General features: G+C 37.4%; 2 protein-coding genes and 1 long non-coding RNA gene across 3 annotated transcripts in view; 2 read left to right on the plus strand and 1 right to left on the minus strand.

Moving 5' to 3' along the window:
- Positions 1–2,850, plus strand: part of LOC113208486 (uncharacterized) — a 12,906-nt gene extending 10,056 nt beyond the window's left edge. Inside the window, exons 12-14 of the mRNA XM_052271779.1 lie at positions 449–1,499; positions 1,584–2,600; positions 2,678–2,850. Coding sequence (XP_052127739.1) covers positions 449–1,499; positions 1,584–2,600; positions 2,678–2,850 — 2,241 coding nt within the window. The remainder of the gene's footprint in view (positions 1–448; positions 1,500–1,583; positions 2,601–2,677) is intronic.
- Positions 2,851–3,731: 881 nt separating this feature from the next.
- Positions 3,732–4,850, minus strand: LOC127750328 (uncharacterized). Its single transcript, XR_008011636.1, has 3 exons — positions 4,691–4,850; positions 4,551–4,617; positions 3,732–3,880 (listed from the first exon to the last, which is right to left on the minus strand). It is a non-coding gene; the product is annotated as an uncharacterized LOC127750328 (long non-coding RNA).
- A 279-nt stretch (positions 4,851–5,129) lies between these two features.
- LOC113215548 (uncharacterized) lies at positions 5,130–5,939 on the plus strand. The gene has a single exon (XM_026435185.2). The coding sequence runs from the start codon at positions 5,154–5,156 to the stop codon at positions 5,937–5,939; it is 786 nt and encodes a 261-aa protein (XP_026290970.2). The 5' UTR covers positions 5,130–5,153.
- Positions 5,940–8,856: the final 2,917 nt, after the last annotated feature.

An 8,856-nucleotide genomic window follows, 5' to 3' on the forward strand; every position in this document is an offset into this window, starting at 1 on the left:
AACCCTACTGCAGCAACTACTTGTTCTAGTATTTTAGCGCTATTAAAGTTTGAAAAGCAACTCCGGCTGTCGGACAAGTGAAACGAGCCCTTTCCCTGTTGTTGTAATACCTCACTTATTTAATTTATTTGCTTAGATACGACTGTCGGACAAATAACTTGTCGGACAAACGGGGCATTCTCTTGTCGAATAAGAGCCTCTAATATTTCAAATGCTGATGAAGATTTGGCACAGCTATTGAACAAAGTACAACAACACACCAAATGCAAGGATGGTTATTGCCTTCGCATAAACAAAAAGACCAAAAAAAAAAGGATGCCGCTTTGAATTTCCCAAGAAACTGGAAGAAAGCACAACAATTGTAGTATGCCCTGAAACAAAAAAGGTACAATTAGTTACTGCAAGAAATGATCCTAGACTGAATAATTATAATCCGTACATAATCCAGACATGGAGAGCAAACATTGATATTTCAGCAGTATTATCCAAACAAGCATTAATCAATTATCTTGCCAAATACATCTCAAAGCCAGAGAGAGAATCAAAGACAATGGTTGATGTGCTGAAAGGGCTTCTCCAGACTACAGAGGAAGATAAAAAGGTCAAATCAGTTCTACAAAGACTTTACATTCAGTCAAGTTCTGAGCGAGATTTCTCAGCCCAAGAAACGTGCCACTTGTTGATGGGTTTAAATTTGACAAAAACAGACAATCGAAATTTTGTTACATTAAATTTTAATTCTTATAAGAGATATGTTCAAGTATCTGAAAATAGTAGACAAAAAAAGCATTCCATTGACAGATATTGTGAAAGAAAAGATACATTTGAAGACAAATGCCTATGGTATATGATAAAAAACTACAACTTGTCAACCCTCAAGAAATATAAAAAAGAAGCAATTGTTCAGATTTATCCGAAGTTGAAATTTAATGCAAATCAAGATGCGAACAATGAAGAATTTTTTAGGCAACAGGTGTTGCTTTATGTTCCATGGAGGAATGAGCAACAATTCCTTCAACAAGGTAAACCTTGGCAAGACATATTTACAGACAATGAAGGAACAATTTCTACCAACAAACAACATGAAACAGATTTGACTGAAATGACACCAGAAGAAACAGAATTTGAAGCAGATCAAGAAGATGAAGATGATTTCTACTCTGCAGAAGAATGGATGTGCATTTCAAACATGGGACCCAACCAAAATGTCACAGAAGTTGAGTTAGGAAGACGAGATGTTGACATTAATCACAACTGGCATGCTGCTTTATCCTCTTATGAAAAATATGGAACACTACCAGAACTGAAAAGTTTCCTTAAAGTTAAAAAGGAAACAGACAATACACCACCATCTGCAGTGCCATACCCTTCTGTAGATTTCACAGCTGAACAAGCCAGTATATCAAAATTAGTTGACATGCAGATTGAATCAATAATAAATCCAGAGTTCAAACCAAATTTCCAAATACCTCAGCGAATAATAATACAAGGCAAAGCGGGTAATTATGTCTTTCTTGTTTTTTTCTAATATGTAATGCTATTATTGAATAATATTTTCTTTACAAATTTTTTTATTTGACTAGGAACAGGAAAAAGTTTGGTTGTGCAGGCAATGAAACACAAAATTATAAATGCATTTGGCCACGAAGGTTTCCTCTTAATAACTCCAACAGGTGTCAGTGCAAAAAGTGTAGAAGGCAGCACAATACATTCATCTCTACACATCAACCCCAAGCAAAAAGAATTCCTACCATTAAAGGGACCTGCTGCACATGCTTTGGAAGAAAAACTCAGGAAAACGCACTTTATAATAATGGATGAGTTCAGCATGGTAGGATGCCAATTGATGCAAATGATAGAAGAGAGAATAACCCAAGGAAAAGGAAATGACACTGCTGACTTTGGCAACCTATTTGTATTTATTCTTGGAGATGCCCGCCAACTTCCCCCTATTGGATACAGTCCAGTGTATTCTGATAATATAAATTCACCAGAAAGATTAAGAGGAAAACTCATATATGACAACTTCCAAGGTGCAGTTGTTTTAAATCAAGTCCTACGACAAAATGATGCTGTCTTTCAAAATGTGCTTCATAACATAAGTGTTGGTGCTGTAAATAGGGAAGACTATAATGTCTTGAAGACACGATTCGCAACAAATATCAGTCCAACAGAAAGAGAAACTTTTAAAGATGCAATTCACCTCTACCCAACAACACTACAAGTCCTCAAACACAACAAGGAAAAACTTATAAGTATGAAAACCACCAATGGTCAACAACAACCAATAGCAAGAATACCAGCTTTACATAATTGCAATGCAGCAGCTCGGGGAACAAGAGATGATGCTGAAGGTTTGTTTCCTGTCCTGCACTTAGCAAAAGGAGCAAAAATTATGCTGAAAAGCAACCTGTGGACAGAGAAAGGTCTGGTCAATGGCGCAATGGGAGAAATTGTAGACATTTTGTACAGAGAAGATGCCAACCCCCAAATTGACCCACCTGATGTACTGATATGCAAATTTGACTCATACACTGGTCCATATCTTGACAATGACCTAAAAACTGTTCCCATACAGTCACTTACAAAGTCATGGACAAGTAAGGCAGGTGATGCTTGTACGAGGACACAATTCCCTATCACACTGTCATTTGCCTGTTCAATTCATCAATCTCAGGGCTTGACTTTGCAAAAAGCAGTCATAGACATTGGTTTAAAAGAAATGTCACCCGGAATAACTTACGTTGCACTGTCCAGGGTAAAAACCTTATCTGGGATCATGCTCCACTCATTCCCCTTCCAAAGAATACATCTCCTCAACTCCAAAGATTCCATCAAAAGAAGAAATGAATGGATAGCACAACTCGAAGCCATCAACATAACAAAGGCATTTACTTAAGCATACAAAGGACCACTAGATACTACAAAATGCCATTAGTTAACTCCAGCTCAAACAAATGTACAAAAAAATTAATAAAATGCTTATCCAACAACCAAGAAAAGCCCCTCACTTATAAAAATACTCATGCCAACAATAAACAAACATTACCCAAAGAATCAATAAAAGTCCCAATAATTTCCCTTAAACCCCACAACTTCTCCCACCCAAACCTATACCAGCAAAAATCACCAATACCCAACTATCCACCAAAATATCCTCACAAGAAATCCCTCAACACATCCTCACACACTCCATTCCCAACCCCACATAAAAACCATTAACACAACCCCACCACCCCCCACATGCCTGCAGAATTAAAATGAACAATCCCCACCCACCTATTCCGTAGGACTCAAATTTACAAAACTCTGACACTCAATCTCCTCTCCCACAAAAGGCGGACGGAGTTAAAAGGCGGATCTAATGGGTCGGTATTCACCGTGTTAAGGGATTCAACGATGTGAAGCCCCTGCAATTGCAATCTATTACTTAAAAGTCAGGGCTGGTCGTAGTGATAATATTGTTAGTATATTGTGAACTGTAGTCCATGAGAACTATCCATTATTTCAGAGGCATTGTTCCCATTGTTCATAAAATTTGACCAGAAATAAGAATCATGAAAGAGAAATTTTGAGTTTCTTTCAATTTAAGAATTATTTAGGGATTATTAATGAATGATCCACCAGAAAATAATTGATGACATTTCTTTACTTTAATGCAACTTAAAACACATCACATCCAAGTAAAAAAATTAAAATACAAAAATACAATGAATATAAATTACAATAAGAGACAGTAAAAGTATGTTTTTAGAATAAAACCAAATTACAATACATCCTACATGAATCATTCACACTTCCAACACAAACTTCATCTTCCATTTTGATTCCTTGCAACTTAATATGAATTTCATTCTCTGGTCCTCAATATGAACTGAAACTAAAATGAAAGCAGTTAATATTTCGTTCCAATGACATACAAGGTAGATGTACGCCAGACCACGTCTCGCGTAACAGGCTTCGCGATACCTCACGAAACACTGTTACGCTGTGACGCGCCTGGCATACATCTACCTTGGCCTGCGGCGCTGACATCCGAGTCAGGTAGTGCAAAAATGTGCACAAAGATATAGGCCTCCGGCCCGTCAACGCCCGTCACTTCGACTAATCATGCAGGGTTGTACATTCTTTTGCTTATTTTCGTCGAAAACACCCTCTAGCGCCTCAACGGTTTAAGCTAGAGCAAAACGGACAAAATTTTCGCCCACAGGGCTCTACTTTGATGAGTTACCCCTTAGGAAACCATAAAAAAATATTTTTAAAAAACGTCATTTTTGGGAACTGTTGTTTTCGATTTTTTAAAAATCCAATTTTTGAGCTAGAATGCTCATCTTCGAACTCGATCTGTCTTTTTATGATACAAAACGACCCTGAAAATCCCAGGTCGCTCGCTCAATTCGTTTTCGAGTTTTCGTGCGGACAGATACACAGACAGACAGACACACAGACAGACAGACAGACAGACAGACAGAAAAAGTTTTTTCCGACCAGACGGAGTAATAGGCTTCGCTAATCGCTCAGCCAAAAATACCGTACTGACAAAACATTACCTTGCGAGAGCTGGCACATCCCTCCACTGTTCGTGCAACATTTCTATATATGGAATTACTTCACTATCTATTTACAGAAAACAATGGTTAGTTGATAAGAAATGTATCATTAAAACATTATAAAAGATCAAAAATCTTACTTTTTTCTATTAAATCCATCCACAAAGATTTATCAACACGGATTTCACGAAATACAAGGTATGGATTCTTGTTTGACATCACATGTGACCTGACTATTTCAATGTCATCAGGCAATAATGAAGATAAAAACTGGAATGGAAGTTGAGTCTTCCATCTCTCCTGCTGTAGGTGATTTCCCAGTAAATACACTAACTCACCCTGTCCCAATTCCCAGTGAGGGACAGGAAGCATCTTTATTATTTTGTATGCCTTATTGGCCTGCAAATTTGCTAATCTAATGTAATGTAATGTAATGTATGTAATAAGAGTTTTGATGGGAGATCTGCTGAACAAGACTGTGGCAAGTGTTTCAAACCTGTTCACAAAACCAAGTGTGCTGATAAAATTCAGTCTGGACTTACGAAAAACCACTGGATTTATGCTTGCAAGAAGTGCCTCAAGTCGGCACCAGAAAGTGAGGTTATGAGCACCAAGGAATCACCAGCAGACGCCTCCCTAACTGAGGAGAACACGGGAATTAAGTCAATTCTTGAGCATATTAAGAAACTGGATAACTCCCTAAATGCTAAACTAGATAGCCATACTAGCTCCCTTAAGGATCTGCAATCCGGAGTGAATGACATTAAGTTAAGAGTATGCCAAATTGAAAAGAAAACTGAGGACCATGAGGAGAGGATTTGCATGCTTGAAGAGAGAAACAGCATACTCGAAAAAGAGCTTGAAAAATGCCAGACTTCAATTAACCACATGAATGAATACAATAGGAAGAATACCGTTGAGATATTTGGAGTACCAGCTACCAGAGATGAAAACTTATTTGAGATTATCAAAGACATAGGAAGGGTGTGCAATGTTTCCATTGAGACATCGAATATTGATGCCATTCATAGAGACCCAAGGAAGATAATCAACCCTATTGTTGTTAAGTTCGTACAGAGGGAAAAATGTAACGAACTCAAAGCTGGTAGACATGGGAAGAAAATAATGGCAAATCAAATAGGCTTTGAGGGCAACTCAAGAATCTACATCAATGTACTACTAACTAAAGAAAAAAGCCACCTAGCCTACCAAACCAGGTCTGTAATGAAGAATCTCTTTCAAGTCAAAGCCCATGTATGGGTCGATGATGCTTCCAGAATCTGGGTTAGGAAATCCTCCCAGGACCCCAATGAATCCAATATGAAGTATGAAATTAAAACCGACAGAGATATTAATCGTGTTGCCAGTGAATTAGAAAAGTCAACCTAAGTGAATAAATCGAGCTAGCAATGGGGTTTTCTAACGTTCTGTTACAACACTCATCCACGAACAAGCCTGAGCTCTTAGCCAAATCAATTTCATGTCTATATCTCAACGTTAGAAGCCTAAGAGCAAACCTGAAACTTGATAAAATCAAGACATACCTTGATTATTACTCTAATATATCCATCATTATCCTGGTAGAAACCTGGCTTGAAGATTCAGAAGTTCAGTTTTTCAATATTCAAGACTACAAGGCATTTCATCATACAAGGAAAAATAAAGAAGGTGGTGGTATATCGTGCTTCATCAATAAAAAAATACAGTGTCTAGATAGTAAAGCTGATGGGGAAGAAATCCAATATATGATGCTAAAACTCTTGGCTGGACAAGAACAATTTAATCTGATTGCGTTCTATAATCCCTCCATCACAATGGCTGTTGAAAGTAATCAAATACTACAAGATCTACTACAGCCAACTGGCAACATGCCTACCTTCCTTATTGGTGACTTTAATATAAACATCAAGGAACATTGCCCCAAGACTGACCTACATGTCTCAACTCTTTCCAATTATGGCTATGAAATTCTCAATAATCAGGTTACTAGGCCAGCCTCTAATACAGTAATAGATCACTTAGCAACTAATGTTATCAAAGGTCATATGGAAATCTTCACAGTCGAAAATAGAATAAGTGATCACAATGCTCTGATTTGGTCTTTCAAAATCAAAAATTGTTTTCTGCCACCTGACAGTCCTATCACAAGAAGAAAAATTAATACTGACAAACTAATCTCTAAATTTGCAGAATGTGTTGACCCTCAACTAAATCAATGCACGTCAACTGAGGACATCTCAAATTGTCTCCATGCTTCATTCTCAGAAGCATTAAACAGATCTACATTGACTAAAGTATCTCTTCCAAACAAAAAAAAACTGAATCCATGGGCTAACGATGAAATCTTGAAGTTATCTAAGATGAAACAAAAAATATATAAAAAATTGAAAGCGGACCCAAAGAACCTTCAATATAAATTACTGCATAGAGATATTACCAATGAATTAAACACCCTCAGAAGAAAATTAAAGAAAGAATACTACAATAATAAAATGGAGTCGCTCTTGGTCAAGAAAAAAACGGTTTGGTCAATCCTTAATGAGCTATCAGGTGTCTCCTCAAAGAAAGAAACCAAGATTGTGTCAATTGACTATGAGGGAACCCAATACAATGAACAAAAACAAATAGCGGACATAATCAATCTCTTCTATATTAACGTTGGACCAAGCCTCTCGAAAGAACTTCCTCAAGGGATTGGTAGCTATCTGGATGCTGTTCCACTCTTCAAGGAAGACCTAATTCTAACTAATGTAACGGAGGAAGAGATAACAAGAATAATTAATGAACTATCAAATAAACACTCAAGCCCTAATGGTTTTAGCAACAACTTAATGAAGAATTTAGCACCAGCTGCAGTTCCTATATTAGTTAAACTGAGCAATGCATCCTTTAGAGAAGGCATCTTCCCCCATGAACTCAAACTCTCAGAAATCAAACCAATCTTTAAGAGCGGCTCTGCTAAGGATCCAGGTAACTACAGACCCATCGCAATCTTATCATCCCCCTCAAGAGTACTAGAAAAAGCAATGTATGACAGATTACAAGAGCATCTTCATAAAATCAATTTCTTCGCTGATTGTCAATATGGTTTTAGAAAAGATAAGGATGCACAAGGAGCCATCTTTGATCTCGTTGCTACTGTTCAGAGGAGTCTTGATCGCAAAATGAAATCGGTTGCCATTTTTATAGATCTTAAAAAGGCATTTGATACGGTCGATCACCAAATTCTACTCGATAAACTGTCTAGGTGTGGTGTCAGAGGATTTGCCCACCAGTGGATTACATCCTATCTTCAAGAGCGCCTGCAATATGTCAGACTTGATGATATCTGTAGTTCTCTATTAACTATCCTGTGTGGTGTTCCTCAGGGATCCATTCTGGGGCCTCTTCTGTTTCTGATTTATTGCAATGATCTTAATAATGTCCCCTTAAAGGGAAGCCTAAAACTATTTGCTGATGACACTGCACTAGTATATGAAGGCTCGGATTATGAAAGCATCCAAGAATTAATAACTGAAGATCTTAAGACTATCTTCAACTGGTTCTGCTTAAACAAACTATCCTTCAATGTGAAAAAGACAAAGTACATGATTTTCCACAAGTCGTCAGAAGAACCTAAGGACTTGCAAATTTTATTGGAAGGCCATAACCTGGATAGAGCTAAATCCTTTAAATATCTGGGATTGATCCTGGATGAGACCCTTAATTGGTCTGAACATATACATGCTCTGCTTCCTAAATTACGAGCTGCTAATAGACTTATGTTCCGCCTTCGAAAAATTTTGGGCATTGACAAGCTCCTCTCTTTGTACTATGCCTACTTCCACTCTCACCTAACGTATATGTGCAATATTTGGGGATACACTAACCAACTCCTAGTGTCCAAGATTCGAGTGCTGCAGAATGGTATACTAAAAACAATGCTGTGCGTGGACAGATTGTATCCCACTACTCAGCTGTACGTAACAACTAAGGTGATGCCACTGGATGTCCTCATCAAATCTAGACTTGCATCTATTATCATTAATCATATCCTGAATTTTAAGAAGATTACATCTGCCATTGTCTCGATAAGCTCTATCCATGAAAGAAATACCAGATCTCAAAACCTGCTCACTCTACCCCAAGTTAATTCCACTACTTATGGAACGCAAGGTATCTACTATCAAGCATTGAATATTTATAATAGTCTTCCTCACCACATTAAGAACCTAACGAGAAAAAACAGCATCAAGAAACAATTAAAAGCACATTTCTTCAGTTTGTTCTGTGAAGGAACTCTACCTATCTACTATAATTCTAGTCG

The sequence above is a fragment of the Frankliniella occidentalis genome, unplaced genomic scaffold (genome assembly GCF_000697945.3).
Source record: "Frankliniella occidentalis isolate FOCC.00 unplaced genomic scaffold, Focc_3.1 Scaffold172, whole genome shotgun sequence".
Classification (NCBI taxonomy): Eukaryota; Metazoa; Arthropoda; class Insecta; order Thysanoptera; family Thripidae; genus Frankliniella; species Frankliniella occidentalis.

Coding starts and splice junctions, on each gene's coding strand:
- LOC113215548 (XM_026435185.2), top strand. CDS start 5,154: ATGAGCACCAAGGAATCACCAGCAGACGCCTCCCTAACTGAGGAGAAC.